The following is a 17,566-nucleotide window of genomic DNA, read 5'->3' as shown; positions in this document are numbered from 1 at the left end:
ACGTTCCTGTTTTGTTTGTCTGCCTGTTTTCAATTTGGTTACGTATCCTCTGCCATGGGAGAGCTGATATTACACACACTACCAGACAGACCCCTGTAGGAGCAGCCTGTCCACGTTTAGCACCTCTCTCCCACTGTCCTTTGGCACCAGGCTGACCTCGATAGCCACAGCACTAAATTGGGTGCCCCTGGAATATAACCTCTGGCTAGGGGCTGTCCGGGAGAGGGCAGCAGCGCACCGCGCCCCGGCCAGCAGCCTCAGGGGGCTCTAGGCTTTGGGGTGCTGGTGGTGGTGGCAAGGCTTCTTCAGGGGCTCCTTTGAGCCACCGAGGATGAGGGGAATCTAGAGTTTAAAATATATATGAAAAAAAATCCACAGCAAACAAATATGGATCTTTTACATCTCTGTTCATCTCTTTCCCCCTACTTTCATTAAACGGCTGTAATTTGAAGCTGCAAAGGAAGTTTTGAAACAGGCAGTGGGTGGAGATCAACCTATTTGCTCAGTGCTTTGGGACTTTCCATGGTAGGAAACTGTTTGTTTAGTTTTGCCAAAATTGCATGTATTTCATTGGCAGGACATTGAGCCATTCATGTCATCTGATGACCACAAAATGTAAAGCTGGGACAAGCCTTAAAAAGAAGGAGCAAGAGGGGAAGTGACTTCTCTCTCCTTCTGCTGGGCTGTGTGCTCTAAGGGACGGCAGCTTCAATGCCTGCAGGAGGTGGGTGCTTGCTTCCCTAGGTAGCCAGGCTGATGGTGAGCAACCATCGGCTGTAAACCCTCTGCCCCTTGCCACCCCAGCTGCCCTGTTGCCATCAGCTGTGAGATCTCGATCATTTAACCATGCCTTCACCTCTCCATAGAGCCATAGCTTTTCTCCATTTGTTTTCCTGTGGGGAGCTGTGAAGGACAATGGAAGATATTTTGTCAGCACAATATGTTGATGGTGATGAACCAAGAGAGGAAAGGAGAAGGAGCTAAGCGGGCAGTCAAAGTGTGCTCATGTGTTTTCGCATGAGAGGGGGAGTTGTTACCTGGTGCCATGCAGTGCATGGACTTGAGGTCCCCATGCTTCGCAGCAGAGCCCAATGTCTGTTTGGGTTGGGGTCACAGCGGAGGAGGAAGCGCTGTCTGCAACTCTTTTGGCACAGCCACAGCAACTGCTCATAAAGTCTTATGGAGCAGGCTTCATGCTTCGCTTTACAAAGCCTGGCCAGGAGTCATGCAACAGCTCCATCTGGTATGGGATCGCAAGCAGAAATGTAGGGTAGGGGAAAGACAGACCATCCTCAGCCTTGTAAATGTGCATTTACGATGGTGAGAGTCTCCTCTGAATATGGGCTGCATTAGATTGTTTTGTTTTGAGAAAGAAGAGTTTAAGAAGCTGATTGTCTAGTCTGCTGGCTGCGGAATGCAATGACGGAGTGTTGGGCAAAAATAGAAATTGGAAAGTCTTTATACAGAGAATCAGGGACGTGAGCCTAAAATTTAGGATTAACTATATGCTTGGCTCTTGAGGAAATCAGTCTTCATGGGAATCACCCCCTGTCTAAAATGTTGTGGAAATGTTATTATGAGTATTAGAAGATTTCTGTGTATAGGCAGTGCATGCTTTTTTTTCCAAATAAAAACTGAATATTATTTTATTTGTAGAACTACTTAGGGAAGTGTGATACCATCCAAAGAGTCATATGTGCAGATGCTTTCAAGAGACCCCTATGCTTCCTGTGGAGAGCTGCCCAGTGAACAATCAATGTTCTTATCAGTGCATTTAGTCCAGCATGTGTGTTGCTTTACAGCCATGGAGGAACATCTCAGGAGGCCAACGCTGCCTTTAAACTAGGTGTCTACAATGAGCAGGATGAACAATCTGCAGCAAGTGCCTATTTTACCTCTGTGCTTTACTATGTGAATGGCTTACCACAGCTGCCTGTACTTTTGATGACTAAGGACAGGTGAGGTGAGGCAGGCTACCTTCCCTTTGAAGAAGGAAGCTCTGGGATTCTCAGGTGGTATCTAAGTCCCATCAGCTGGGAAGTCACACACTTGATCTTCTCTTATTTGCAGTGTCCATATTGCAGGTGGGGTAAAACAGCTCTAGAACAACCTGTGCTTCTGCCTATCTGCAGCTGCCTTTGCAGTCTCCAGTGGAAGACAGACTTGGCTGCTTTGACCAAGCAGCAGAATGCAGAGGTTGCTTATGCAAAGTGTCATGACCCATGTGTGCTCCACACCCATGAAGCTTTTGTGGTTTGTTTACCACTTAAATTTTCTGGGTCAAGACTCACTGAGATGCATAATTGTGTATCCTGTCACATGTGCATCATTTTGGAAAATAATATTTAATCATACAAATTAAATGTTTATAAAGAATCTTCTCTAACATATCCCAGCAGTTCCCTGTTACTGCTGTAGCTTGAGGCACATGACTCTCCTTACTTCTCTGATATGCTTCTGCAGTTAACACAGAAGTACATAATTGTGGGTATGAAACTGTCATTGCTTTCCCGTAAGTTTGATAATTCAGTAAGAATTGCTTTCTAAAGTACTTGAAAATCTAATGAGATTCTGGATAGGCCACTTTCAAGTCAGCCAGTCATAACATTCCTTGAGAAATTGCTAGTAAAAAGTTTCTTACTGTGCATAGCTGCTTAATAAAAGGTGTATTATTCTTTGCCCTTGAAAAATCCCCTGACTAAAAAAAAAAAAAAAAAAGCTCTCTTGTTTTCTGGGAAAGTGAGGGCAGGGAGGTGGTTAGACACTCTGATAACCTGAGGAAATATGAAAAGCAAATTTCCAAAGAACTACAGGGGCAAAACATCTGATGCCTTCTTTTTGTCTCATATTGCAGCAAGAAACAGGCCAGTTTAAGCAGCTTTGAAAAAGCAGCATAGGTACTCATCAGTGGATAAGATAATTCTCCTGTCCCCCTCCCTTTTGTGTGGATGCAGATTCACACACCAAGTAACCCACTGTCTGCTTTGGGGGAAGGCAGTGAGCAAAGGAACCAGACCTCAGTTACTGCCACCGAGTCCCTGCTCGTGTGGTGGGGAGCTTAAGGAGCTCAGGGGACCTTGCTCATCTCCACACGTCTTCATGGAGAGGTGGTGTATGTTAGCATGGGCTGACAGTCAGATTTAATTCTTCTAAATGAGTGAATTACAATAACCTCCTGCTGCCAGATTCCAGTACTGTGCACTGATCTTTAAGTAAGTTTTGACTGCCCGTACACTGGGTCCTGGATCCCAAAAGATGGGGAAGGGTGAGGGTGGCTTGGTGCTACCCTGTGCTTCAGTCAGAGTCACGGCACCTAAAGTCCTCTGCAGTGGCCTCTCTGTAGTGTGGAGTTAATGAGGGAGAAAGGATGATCTCAGCCCCCCAAAGCTGTGCTGATCCCTTGTACAAAGGGTTTAATAGCCTTCTGACACTTGGTGCTATCCAGAGCTACAGATGCCATGGAAGATTTGCCCTGTATTGTCCACCACCTCTGTGGAACAGCTGAAGCACTGCAGATTCTTTCTCTAGCTTCCACTACACTAATCTTCCTGTGTAGTCAAATATTTTGGACATTTTTTTTTTTTTTTTTTTTTTTTTTTAAACAGATGAGATGATATGACTTAATTTATTGTATGCCATTCATCCTCTCCCATATCCTCTCTCCAGGAGGAGATTTCCGTACAATTCTCACTACACAGCAGAGCATTTTGATTGCATCTGGGATTGTTATTTTTCTGTTGTAATGTTAGTGCTTCTGTTTCATTATGTTTAGTAAGTATGACAAAGTGATACGGTCAGCAGTAGTGCTTCTTGTACCTCACTGAATGTAAGAGCAGTTGTAGAAGGTTAGACAAGAGATCCAGCCCCCAAATCTGTCTTGAATGGTGATGGTTCCCTAAGGAAGAATACAGGACCAAGGAGAGTACATAGTGATGTTTCTGGAATATCTTCCAGCTCCCACCAATAGACAGTTAATAGACTATTGGAAAAAAAAAAAAAAAAAAAAAAAAAAAAAAAAAAAAAAAACACAAATGATGATGGCACTTTTGTTTTTAAGAGTGCTCCATGGATTATTTTTTTTTCCATTAATGTGTTAATTAAAAATAAATAATTAATTAATTCTAAACTCTTGAAAACTCAGCAACTCAAGTGTCCTACAATAAGAAGTTCCCCAGCTTACCAGTACTTCATAGAATCATTAGGTTGGGAAAGACCTTCAAGATCATCAAGTCCCATCACTGAGCCATAGTGCTCTGTGAAATTAATATTCACATCTACATGCTTCTGAGTCAATAGCCTACTTTGTCTCATTTGATGCTTCTAGAATCTGTATTGGAAGAGACAATGAACAGTCTTTCCCTATTCAGTTTCTCTTTGTCACTCATGTTTATAGACCTCATCCATATGTTTGACTCATCTGTTTTCAGAAAGGAGAGTCCTACATTATTTAGTTGTTCCTTGGGCAGAAACTGTTCCACAACTTTGATCATCCAGGCCACCTTTTTTCTTGGCATTTCTCTATCTGCTATATCTTTTTTGACCTGGAGTGAATTAAAATTGCATGCAATATTCAAAATGTGGGTAGGCTGTGGATTTGTACAGTAGCATAATGGCATTATCTATCTTGTTCACTATTCTTTTCCTAACGTTTTCCCACATATACTTGTTTTTTTAATCACTAATGAGATTTGAGCTGAAATTTTCACAAAATGGTTATAACCACAAACTCTCTTTCTGAGTGGTAATAATCTGTTCAGAGTCAATGTGCATCATTTCACATTTAGCTACATGGAATTTCATCTATCATTTTACTGCCTAGTCAGTGAATCTTGTGAAGTTTCTTCCAAGCTCTTGCCTTTTCCAGCTAACTAATGTTGGTGGCTGCCTGGACCAATGCAGATTTCTCTGTGTGATGCCACTGGTAATCTCCCTCCCTAAGGAAATTTGTCTTTTTATTCCTGCTCAGTCGTTCCTATCTTTATTATTTATTTATTTATTTATTTAATCCATGGGAGGATCTCTTGTCTTTGTTTCTTTACTAAGAGGCGTTGATACATGCCCTGTAGAAATCCAAGCAAATGGTATCTGCTGCAGATCACGTCTGTTCTCTCACTGGCTTGGGAAATGGAAATGCAGTTCTGCTTCTGCTTTCTTTGCCCCATATGATCTTCAGTTTCAGGTTCTCTCTGCAACATTAAATCACTAATTTCACAGAACCCTGTTTGGGTTTTGCTACTTGCCTAATACATTGTCCACATGCAACATGTTGAGGATCCTGCTGGGGAGTTACATACACTGCTTTCTGAAGTCTGGAAGAGTGTTTATGGTTCTTATTTTAGCTCCATCAGCAAAAGAAAATAATGAGTGATAGTGCCTCTGTGGCTGAATTTGTGGTTTATTGAAAACTGTGGCAGAGCCCACAATATGAGGAGAGAAAATAATGGCTGATTTTAAATTTCAGCTGTTGGCTGCAGCTGCAGCTTTCAGAAAGCTTTTCAGCCTGGTGCCTGCCCCACTTTTCTTCCTTTTACTGGAAGAAGAAGCTGAATTGCAACACTGAACGCCCCATTATGTTTTTAATACACAAACACACATCAAATGGCCTGGTTCTGAGCATAGGTGTTATTAGATGAACATTATTTAAGAAGGGTCTGAAGATATAAAGATTTTTTTTAATTATTTTTTAACTGTGAATGTGTAAGAACACGTTCAAAGTTTTTTTTTTGTTTTGTTTTGTTTTTTTTTTTAAAAAAAAGATGGTGAAAGAAAGACTCTTAAACTGTCTGTAGGAGATTGAGTTTTTATATTTATCTTTTATTGAGATGTCATTCCCTCGGTGAACTAATAACCTCAGAATTCACAGTTACTTGTCATGTATCACATGAAGCTGCTGTGTTCTTACAACTGGTGACAACTTCTGCAGGATGAAGGGGAATTAGTCTTTTACCAAATGAAGAATCCCTACAGCATGGCAGCCCCATGCTGATGAAGACAGCCAAGGAACCGAAAACATGCTACCTTTCAACAACTAAGGCTTTATTCATGTCTTGAAGACACCCCTGAGAATTGCGTAGAGTTATTTAGAAAAGGTATTTAGTGATGACTTGCAAAGCTCTACCACAGTCTTAATGCCCGTGACTAAAATCAAGTATAGTGTAAGGCAGTGTTGAAAAAGGGCCTCACGCTTGCCATAAGGCCTGTTGTGGCCTTGTCCTCCAGAGGGATGTTTCTCAGATTCCTGAAGTCAGAAGACCACCCAGTTTTTTCCACGCACAGTGGGGAAAACAAATTACCTTGTTTTATGGCTGGGAAAGGAAAGCGATTGGTAATTGTTGCCTGTAGCATTTTACCCTATAATTCTGGTTTCCAGTCTGCATATTCTGGCTGCACTTAGCTCTCCTTTGGAACACTACTCAGAGTTGATTTAGGTGTTTCCAGCGATGTCAGACCTGTAACCCCATCTGTCTTAATTTCCTTTCTGTAGACCATCTTCTGCACTTACATTTATTTACTCCTAGAGTCTGCAGACTAAGAGTTGTGCAATGCTACTATAGAGGCAGATGACCTCAAGGGTCCAGGAAAGACCTTTGCTTCTCTGGACAGCCACTCAGTACCTATTTTTCCCTCTCAGTTCCATATGGAGATTCTTTGCTGGAATCCAGCTGTTCTTGATTTGAGCTCTTACACCAAGTCTCCTTGAAAAAAAAAAAAAGGCTTTTTTTTTTTTTTTTTTTTTTGAGGGAGCAGTCTTGGTATAAGAGCACAAAAAAAAGCATTGAATTAATACTACTCATGGGTTGCAAACTCATCCTTTGCTTTCCTAATGCCCTCTTCCAAGGACATTCTTGTGCTACTCTCTGCTGTGAGAGAGGATTTATGGGAGCTTATAAAACTGAAACTGGGGCATGTAAGTAATATTGCCATCTTGCGTCAAAGAGATTTCAATACTTCTTTCCTTCAAGCACTTTGCCCAGAATTTCATCCAACTGATACAAGGACTTAGATGCCATTCCAGCTGCAAGCTTGGAGTACTATCTCTTAATGGCTGTTCAAGAGCAAAGCAGCAAAAGAGGGGAAAAAAGGATGTGAATTTATCACTTGACCTTGTTATGTTAATTATGAAAGATTAAGGCCATAGTATGAGAATCAAAAAAAAAATTAAAAAAAATTAAGTAATTCACAAAGTTATGCTTTGTAGATAAGGTGGGTATTAGAAATACAGAGTATTGGAGCATATGCATATGCAGTAAAACCTGTCTGTTACCAATTAATGTTTAATAACCTTTTCCTTTGGAGTGAAGAAAACCTGTCACTACTTACTGCCTGTTCCCTATCTTCAGCTATGCTGCATGTATAGGCATGTGCTATATTATGAGAGATATTTGTATATCTTAGTGCAGACTTGCACATTTGTAGAGGCAGATAACTAATACAGTGTCATTTTATGTTGTCAGAGGAGAGCTCACCTGTGAGCCATTACATTATTTGAAAAGTTTTTGTAAGAAGTGCTACAAAACAGTTGGAATTAAATTGTCTTGGGTTATGTATTTATTCATGAGAGAGATGGAGGCTCTGCCTCTGAATAAGCTTAAACCTTGTATGACACCTTTCTGTGCTGACGTTGCTTATTCTTCACTTCACCTCAGGCAATTCTGCGCGCCTCTTTGCAGCCTGATGAGACGGATCATTGTTACTTCTTCTCCCTTTTTATCTTCTGCGAGTGCTGCACAAAAGGAGCAGAATTCCCCTTGTAGGAGAAATAGGATATGACACAGGAGTTGTGTCACTACAGCTCACTTGGTGCTCGGACGGTTTGCCCTTGCTAGCCCCGGAGCATGCTCTCCCTTTCTGGGAGGAGGTAGCTGTGGCTGTGCACGTAGCCCAGGGCACTCTGCTCGTCTCCCAAACATTCAGCAGCACTGCTGTTTTCTGAAGTAAATTTGGGTTATGTACTTATTTATTACCGCTACTACATTAAATTCAAAAATAAATCAAAGTCTCTGATAATCCTGCCAGCTCTATTAGGGGATAGGAACGCTAGAAAGAAGTGAAAAGAAGAGAGGAAAAGATTGTTTTCCAAGACTAAAAGTGAGACTAATGCATGTTTTCAGGAGCTCAGTTGATGGAGAGGAGGCTGTGAGGTGGCTTTGTCACAGAGCACCAGCCCTTCAGAACTGGTTGGTCTGGCTGACGATGGGAGAAAAGTAGGTCCCATCAATGGAAACTTGAATTAAATCAAGTTTACCCTGAAGAAATAAGAAGCAATTTCTTAGTAGCGAGGGTAATTAAACATCAGTCAATTAACCATAATGTAGTCTGTAAAATGGAAGTGGGTGTATTGAGAAGCCACGTAGCCTGGTGCTACAAGGTTTGCATTTACTGTGGTGGCTGGTGCAGGGTGGAAGGTCACAGCAGTGCTGCTGCTGCTGGATGTAGTGTCTGAGCCATCAGCTCCATCAGCTGCCTCCATGGGCCAAGCACTGAAATGCCCCCAGATAACATGCTTTTAACACTCACAGCTCTGTATTATAGACAGTGATTTTAATCAACTGTTGGATTTCAACCTTTCAGCTGGTAATGTTAGGCGTGGAGGATTTCCATCCCCTCCATGTACAATTGGCTAGGTATGTTCTGAGATGCTGTTCTTTTTCCCTTTGGGTTTCTTTCATGCATAAAGGACCGTCTGTGCTGGAGGCAGTGGCTAGATGTGTGTGCCACAGCTTTGAGCTTAGGATAGTTTTGTTTTGCTTTAAGGTGGATGTCTAGCTCATGAAATTTAAGGCAGAAGACAGATTTTTTTCCAGGTTTGTGGAGCTTGATGCTCTTTACTGTCTTATGCTGATCATCTGAGTAGATCTCATCACAAGGTCTGGTGGGGTTTTGTTTCAAAAGCACATTCTTGTTTGAAACAAACACTACTGCAGTTGCAGCTCCTGAGATCAGCAATATTATGTTCATCTCAGGTCTTGTTCATCTCTTGGACTTTGTGTGAGGATTCCACATCAAATGCAATGGCTTGTGACAGATGAGAAGTCAGACAAGGTAGTCAAATGGTCCCTGTTGCCCCAAAGCTGTGAAATCCTAAATACCAAAGGGGTTTCGTGTACCTGAATTAAGAAGTGTGCCTCCCAGCAAAACAGATTGGATGGAGGAGCAGGAGTACCTCTGCTGTGAGCTGCCATTGCTTTCTTACTAATCAGCTGTTTTAGTGGTAGCATCAGCATGGTCTGGGAAGGTCAGGGAGGCACTTTTCAGGAAAGGGGATGTATGCGGTGTCGAGAGGTCATTAATATATTTACAAGTAGGAGGAAGTTTCCCACTGGCATTCTGCTTTCACATCTGCACTCAGCAGTGGTGCTCTCCAAAGAATGCAAACGAGAGCCCTGCAGACAGGAGCCACTGGGGCTGCATGGCTTAAGGCACAACCTGTAACCATCCACACTGGGTTGGAAATTGGATCTGTGTAGAAACAAAGCTATAACAATTTATCCCGTTTCTCTTACCTCTTTTATTTTATTTTATTCTTTTTTCTGTGTAGTGTTGCACTTGTGGCAGGGTTCAGGGAGAAACATGTAAGAACAATTAAAAGTGTCCAACTTGAGAAATGGCAATCATGTTGCTCTGCCCCATGATTTTAGTATGAGTTTTGTAGAAAAAAATATTTATTGCCTTTAACACTGTGGGAAGAATAAAAGAATATATGATTGGGTACAGCTCAAAGACCAACAAATATAATATTGTTCTAAAAGAAAAAAAAAAAAAAACAAAAGCAAAAACAAACACATAACTTTAAAGAAAAAATCACCATTGTGAATTGTGTGAATGCTGCAGGTTGGCAATACTGCTACCATTATGTTAATTCCTAATCATTAATTACTAATTATTTTAGTTAAACCATTCTTTTTGGTATAATATTTATCAGAATTGCCTGCTGATAGGCAAGTCAGAAAGATAATCACAACATAATTTCACCAATTACATTATTTTTAGACCCAGACTCCATCAGAGTAAACTTTGTATTTCTTATTAATTCAAGCAGTCTCCTGACAATCTTGTAAACTCATGCATTTGGTAATATCTGAAATAAAGGATCTCTGATGTTTCTTCTTGAGTATAATTGTACTTTACAGAGAGCATCTCTCAATACCTTTGATCACTAAAACCTGTTATCTTGTACATTCATGAGCAGATCCTGCAGACACCCACAAAACCAGCAATAGTGAGTGTTTCAGGCATTGTCTCTTGTTTTGGCACTGCTGAAAAGTTGGACCAGTTTGAATCCAAACTCTCACCAGAGCTGTTTGAGTGAATTCATCCAAAAAGGAACTTATCAAAACCAAAGTGTTTTACACTGGGGAAAAATTGAATTTGAATATAGAGCAGATGGACTTAAAAGTGACCTTCTCCACTCCTTTCCTCCACCTCCCTCAGAAACAATTCCCCACATTGTTCCTTCCCACCCACATACTGCTTTTTATTTGATTAAACTCTTGTTATTGAAATTTCCAAGATGTAAGGCACGTTTTCCTCTCATGGAGTTGTTTGTTTGGTACCTTACAAAAACAGATGTTCATATTTTCTATTTCAGTGTTTGCAGGCTGTTCTTATTCTTTACCATAGGTGATACTGTATGGAAAATGTGACGTGCAAAGAGCTGGCCAGGCTGGCAGGCGTGAAGCTGCAGCGTGCCAGGGTCTTCAGTTTGAAGTGAGCTGCTCTGCAGCAATGCACTAATACCGGTGTTAGTGTGGTGGGATGGCAGTAATGGGGTAAAAAGTCTGAGATAAGGTGTTGCATTACATGAGTCAGAATGTGTAGTGATGTCTATTTAGCTCTCTTACCTTGGGTAAGTCATGTTAAAGTATATCTAGAGTTAGCTGCTTCTTGTCTGAAATCAGAAAGAGAGATATAGCTGTGGGTAAAGGTGACTAACCATCATTTTTTTACCTCACTTGAATGTCAGTGCTTTTTTCCTGATGACCACAGTCCTTTTCCTCAGGTTGATTTAGGGCATGCACGAGTGTTTATTGCTTCCAGACCTTTTCTTTTATTTAAAAAATTGTAGGAGGATGAAGGAAACAATAATAAAACATGGAAAGCAGAAAAACTAACCTATTTCACATGATGTAGCTGTCCAGGTGTGACAGTTGTTAGCTTGAGTAGAATATCTTTCCAAGTGAATGAAGGATGCTCTGGTACTTGACGACGTGTAGGGCACTTAATAGCCTTTTCAGCTGGAGGTGGGCTAGGACACTGCATCCTTCTTCATAATTGCGAGTTCATTGCTGTCAAGTGACAGGTGATTAGTGCTGCTCCCCAGAGCCCAATTTGAGATGGAATTGGAAAGATGACTGCATCTTCTGCCTGAATATCAAATGTTCAACCTCTTAGTGACTCTTTTTAATAGTTGTTTTAGTGATTAAGGCTGGTGGTGGTGACGCCTGTGATTTTCATGAATGATCATATAATTTGGCACCACTGTCAGCCTCTGAACTTCTCTGAAGGATTTGAAACCTGTAGGTTGGACAAGACATGGTTTAAGCCTGCAGTGGAGATGTATAGAGAAGCTCATAATCATTTTCTTGTTTGCTTCAGTTGGAATAGTTCAATTTCACTCTTCCAGCTAATTTTTTTCCCTCATAGGTATGACAAATTGTAACTGAACTTGGAAGTATGAAGTACGAATACTGAAACTCCACAATTTTTTAACAGCGACAGTTATTTCACTACAAGTAATCCTAGAGGTTGTATTAGATAGTTTGTCATTGTAAATTTTCAAATCAAATCCAATTGTTTAACTTTAATTTAACCACTTAACAGATTAACCATTATCCTTGGACTTGAAATAGGAACGAATTCACTGAAATCCCTTGCAAAGCAGAAGAGACTAAATGATCACAAAGCCTCTCCTACCCCCTGCCTTAAAAAATCTGATTTCCCTGATACCCAATACCAAATTATTAGGCAATTACTCTTAAGGTAATATAAACCTTTTTACCTCTAGATTCTACTTGCATGGATTCATATGGATAGACCTGTGGTTATTTACATTTCTCTTGTATGAGCTAGAAGTTAGTACTATATCATACTTGATAATATACGTATCTGAACATAGTCCCTTTCTTTTAGGAGTTTATTTTAGTTATTAAGGATGGAAAGACCACACCAAGGACTGAAGTGAATTCCCTGAGCACAGAGGAGAATAGAGAAGTGCTTAGTTTCTTAAGCCTCCCCACTTCAGGTCTAATATTTGTTTTCTTTCTGGGATACTGCAGGCTAGACAGTACCAGGCCGCTTCATACTGGGAGCATTCATGATGTATTTCTCAGCAGCTACGTGACTTCACATGGACACTGAGATAGGTTTTTAATTATGGGATGCTTCTTCTGATTTAACTATTAATAATTAACTTCCTATTTTTTTTAGCTATGAATAATTGCTAGAGACATAAAGGCATTGTTGTATATTATGAGTTTTACTAATTGAGCGAAGCCGGTATTTGTTAATTGTTCCTTTTATGCACATGCTAAAACCAGAAGTGTTTAAGTCGCTCTGGGACATTAATTTTGAGCGCAATTAAAACAGCAGATCCTGTTAGCAATTGTTCTCCATGCATTGTTTTGATATTGATGGGTCCAGATCTGAGCAGAGTAATTAAAAGGAACTACTGTTATTGTTGATCCCACAGATAAACAAATCCCGATTGCGTGCTGTGAACTGGTTAATCAAGTTTATTTAACTTGGTGGTGGTGATTCATCCCAGCAGTTGTGCTATGTAGCTCTCTATTTGAGCCTAACAGTATAATGGTTCTGTCTGTCTCCAGTTTCTCAGCTGCTAAAGGAATTTCGTTAATTCTTTTAAGTAAATTTAGGTAACACCTTAAAGAATGGCCTTGACATATGGTAGTTAAATCCACTTTGGGACCAAGAACTTCCTTCAAGAGAGAATATGGTTTGAGATTGCATTGTCCTGACTGTTCTTTTCATGAATGGTGCCATCCTGAGCAGCAGCTGAGGTGATTATGTGAGGCTGGGTGGGCTCCTTTTTTCAATATTGATGATACTGAAGCATGCCATGTTTAGTCTCACTTTTTGGCAATGTTCTTTAATCCTGTTTGAGAGGCTACTTCTGTAGCTGTGGTAGTTCTCCTGCAGTGGCACCCACTTTACAAGTCACACATCCACAACCAAATAAGCAATCTCTCCTAGATCACCTCTGTGTTTCAAGGGTCTGTGTGGCTCAGGTCCCTTAACAGCATCAGCAGTACCATTATCTACTGTCACTCCCAGCATTGGCAGCACCTTACTGCTGCCTAGGCAGCGATGGTTTCAGACCATGGGTTTGTACAAGCTGTCCCCATCTCTGCCACCATCCCAAGGGGCACCTGGCTGCTTGGTAAGACATGTAAAGGGATGCACTATTACAGGTCACAAGGCTCTCTGTTGTGTGCTCTTGGCTGTGGAAACTTAACAGTGCTGGCTTAAAGCAGGTATGTTAGTTCTGACATTTATTTATTTATTTAATAATCTTATATTTTTAATTAATCTTATTTATTTAATAATCATTTTCTAGTTTTGTTTGTTTTTTGTTCTTCTTTTTTTTTTTTTTTCCCCTACCTTGGATGAAGGCAAAGCTTCCTTAAAGTTCTACTGTGCACTGATGTTTTAGTCTTATTAAGACACTTGGTAAAAACCATACTGATCTCCAGAGCTAACACCATTTTCACTCAAGGCTACAGAAGTGCCTTGATTACTTACAGGCATTCATAGCCAAGTATGTTCTGTGCTTTCCCTTGCATTATTTCATGGGTAGGCCTTTTTCAATGCCCTCACTTTTTTCACTGTCAGTTTCTCAGCCCTGTCTACAGGTGATATCCTAGTACAGCTTCCACATTGCAACTGTACTAGCTTTCTTTTCCCATCAGGGATTTCTGAGTTATTTTTTATTTGTTGAAGGAGGTGGTGGTCAGTGATCCCTCAACGCATTATATTCCTGTATGAGTCCTCTTTTCCTTCCAGCTGGCTGAGTATAACTTGCAAGAGGCTTGTAACACTTGTCCAGACTAAAAAACCTCGGTGTTAAAGGCACATTCCTCAATATCACAAAAGGCAACATCAGATAAACAGGCTGGCTGGACATCACTTCTCATCCTAAAATAGTTCCCAATCAGAATCAGCAGAGATTAACCCAAGGCCAGTAAAAACAGTATCTAAATACAATGTGTATCTCACTGTTTTCTTAATACTGCAAAGCAACTTAAGGAGTATTCTGTTGGGAACACTGTACTGCAGGCCTTAAATAGCAGTGCTAATGTTTAGATTGTATTTTCATCTTTTCTGTGTTTTCCCTGCCAGATTTCTGGGACCTTTGCCAGGTTCCAAGACAATATAAAATTAATTGTTAAGAAACAAAATAAATATTTGTTAAGTGGTAGAGAATACGCATGCCTGATCTAATGAACAATAGTTCTTTGCATTTATTAATTGTTGATAGTAATTCATACACACAATTTTTCTGTCTGGACAGGGGAGGATTGGGGCACGAGAAGAGTGATTTTCCTTGAGCTTCTGTATTGAATTTATATATATACACAACATTTCTGTGTTTAATAATCCAAGTAGACAGGGTGACATTTCTGCCAGATAGAGATGTAGGAAATGTAGGAGAATTTTCCTAGCCTGCCTGGACTGGGTGGTTGAGAGGTCATTTCAAGCAATTTAGCTGATGTTATACTGCAGTGAGTGTTGGAGAAAGCTTGGAAGACCAGATTATGCTAGGTCAGTTTAAAAAGACATCTGAGATATTAACTGTTACTTGGTGTTGCAGTATGTGGTTGGTTTAAATGAGAAATTGCTTATTTTTAGTAATACCTCAGTAATGCTTTGTTCTTAACCTACTTCAGAAGTTGTCTGTGGATAAACTTTCCGGTCTTGATGCTGTAACTCAACACCCGGTTTGTTCCACCTTCTCTAACTCTGTATTACGATCCCAAAAGACTAATTCGGCCCGATATTCTCCACTAAATCAACACATGTGGCATCTGATGGAATCTGTGGGATTTGATCTCACTCTTCTCAGGCACATTATTTTTTGCCTCGCAGCCCGGTGGATCTATCGGTTCGCAGGCGGACTTCCTGCTTCTGATCTGCCAAAAAAGAATTAGTTACGTGTTTCTCTATGCTTTGCTACTGAGGCTTCAGAATCCCTCTAAACCCAAGCCCCTGCTTACATATTGCTACCATTCATTTTTATTGGCTTCGCTAAAGTTGAATTCCTCTATCTTGATTTTTTCCCTAATTCACTCTCCGAGCAGCTTGAAAGAATTCCGCCGAAAACAAAACCTCAAAGCGCTCGTATAATGAATTACTTTCAAACGAGACGCTAGGAAAGACAGAGGAGCATTTATCAGGAATGCTTGTGGGCTCGGTGGTTACGAGCTTAAAAAAAAAAAAAAAAAAAAAAAAAAAAAAAAAAAAAAAAACAACACTCGGTGGAAAGCCTTTTGTCCCATGACGGAGATTTGAAAGGCTTCGGCTTCGGATTCCAGCGGAGGCTCGGGCCTGTAATCACGCCTGCAATGTTCCCCCCTCAGAAGGCTTCCCGGGCAGCCAGCCGGCGCGGGGCTCGCCTGCAGCCCAGCCCCGTCACCTGTTGGGGCCCGGCCGGAGGAGGGCTCGGGGGAGCCGCCCGGCCCCGCCGCCCACCGGCCGTGCGGGGGCTCCGCGACGGGGCGGGAGGGCCGAGCCGAGCCGAGCCGGGCTGGGCTGAGCCGGGCCGGGCTGTGAGCCGCGTTACCGGCCCAGCCTGGCGCCGCTCGCCCCGGCGCTGCACTTCCCGGCTGCGTGCGGTGGGCAGGGACAATGGAGGAGAAGGAGAGCCAGAAAGCCGAGCCGTGCCGGGCTTGCTCCGCAGACGGCAGGCAGATGAAGGGTGAGTAGGAGCAGCGGGCGGAGATGGAGTTAGGGGTAGCCGTGCCCCTCGGGACCGCCCGTGCTGTCGAAGCGTGGCTTTCCTCCCTTTTGCCAGCTCGCTGTCACGGGGGGAGCCGGGCTTCGCGGCCGATCGCGCTGGAAATCCCCCGGGGTTTGCACCGGAGCGAATCCGGAGCGTAGCCGGCGTGGTTTACACGCGTGGTCGCCCAGCCGCTGCTGTGCCACTGGGTCCTGCGTGGGGCAGCCCACGTGGAGCGCAGCGCTCAGGCGGCGTGGGGAGCACCCGATCTGATCTGCACCGCTGCCAGGAGTCCTGGAGCACCTGCGTGTGCTCCCTGCAGGCACCTGAGAAGTTTTGCTGCCCACAAAATGAGCAGCCTGCGGTCGAGTGCGTGTGGTTTGGGAAAATCACACAGCTTTAGGAACGTGTAGGACCAGAAAACACTGTGTAGAGAACTTAATTTATTGATTGTTTTCTTGTGGGGGTGCGTTGTCTGGCACTCTTTTGGCCATTTTTGAGGTTAAAATCCTGGGCAGTGCAAGTCGTGTGCATCAGTATCTGTATGCTTATGTTTAGTGGCAAGGAAATCTTCACTTAAAAGATGTACCTAAATAGGGAGAAAAAAAAAAGCCATCGGTAACATAGTTCTTTTGTGTGGGTCTGAAAAACAGGGGTCTGACCAGACCCATCCTCCAATTCTCCAGAAGTTTTAATGCTAAAAATTCATAACCAAATTGAGTAGTTTTATCCCACATCCAGCAGCTACACTTGAAAATCTGTTTGGAAACAGGCTTAATTGCAAAGACAATGCAGTAGCTAAAACAGATTCCCAATAATCTCAGAAGTGCTGCCAGCATAAGTATAATGGAGGTGGGTTTGATTCATGCCCCTAAAATTTATTATTATTATTTTTTAATACTTATGATACTCTCCAAGGCTCAGCTTCATGGTACCAGTATGGATCAGACCCATACTTGACACTTTCAGAAATTTTTCTGAAAATGTTCTTGTCTCTCATCACCTGGATTGCAAAACATGATATTAAAAGTTTCACAAAATTGTGAGCAATAGAGCAAAGTGACTTTCCTGATCTTTGTAGACTTTATGGAGCGTGTGTCTGGGAAGAACTGCGTACCAGGATGCATTGAAGGACTTTTTTTTTTCCTTTTGGTTTCCAGTTTATGGCACTCATGGTACTCTTTCTGATAAACACAAACATACTGCTTCTGCAGACTTGGACCTTCCCTGTTTTACCCACTGTAGTAATGGGTGAAGTTAAGAAATCTTGAAATTACTTTTCAGATCAGAGGAGCATCTCAGCTGTTACCCAAGGCTTTGGATAACCAAAGGTCTCCTCTGCCAATCAGCAAGTCCTCCCTTTTTTGCTCTCTAGCCTTGCTACTCTACTCAACAGAAAGATCTTCAGCTCTTAGCTTCTGAACATGAGGGAGGGAGGGACGGAGACAATCTTATCTAGCACTTCTCTTTCTGTGTTTTCCATTGGCTCAATTTACTCCTTTTCTAAAGAGAGTGCTTGCATAATTTATCCTTTCGCTACTCTTAGCTGTCTTCTGGGAACCATCACATGATCCTTCACACATTTCACAGTTATCTGTGGGGACTGATTTTCTA

The 17,566-nt window shown here is 41.9% G+C and overlaps 1 protein-coding gene across 16 annotated transcripts in view; it reads left to right on the top strand.

The window, feature by feature from the left end:
* KIAA1217 overlaps positions 1 to 17,566 on the top strand; it is a 373,099-nt gene that overhangs the window by 167,100 nt on the left and 188,433 nt on the right. For 14 of the 16 annotated variants that reach the window (XR_014316991.1, XR_014316992.1, XR_014316993.1 and 11 more), the window contains exon 1: positions 15,122 to 15,931. The exons of the other annotated variants lie outside the window; for them this stretch is intronic. Coding sequence is in view for 11 of the 14 variants with exons in the window: in XM_082754186.1 (XP_082610312.1) it covers positions 15,862 to 15,931 (70 nt within the window). In the remaining 3 variants the exon portion in view is untranslated. Of the gene's footprint in view, positions 1 to 15,121; positions 15,932 to 17,566 lie in introns of those variants that run through there. 16 annotated transcript variants of the gene reach the window in all.

This window comes from Aythya marila, assembly GCF_965140915.1.
Source record: "Aythya marila genome assembly, chromosome: 2".
NCBI classification, from domain to species: Eukaryota; Metazoa; Chordata; class Aves; order Anseriformes; family Anatidae; genus Aythya; species Aythya marila.
This window is presented reverse-complemented; position numbering and strand designations above follow the sequence as displayed.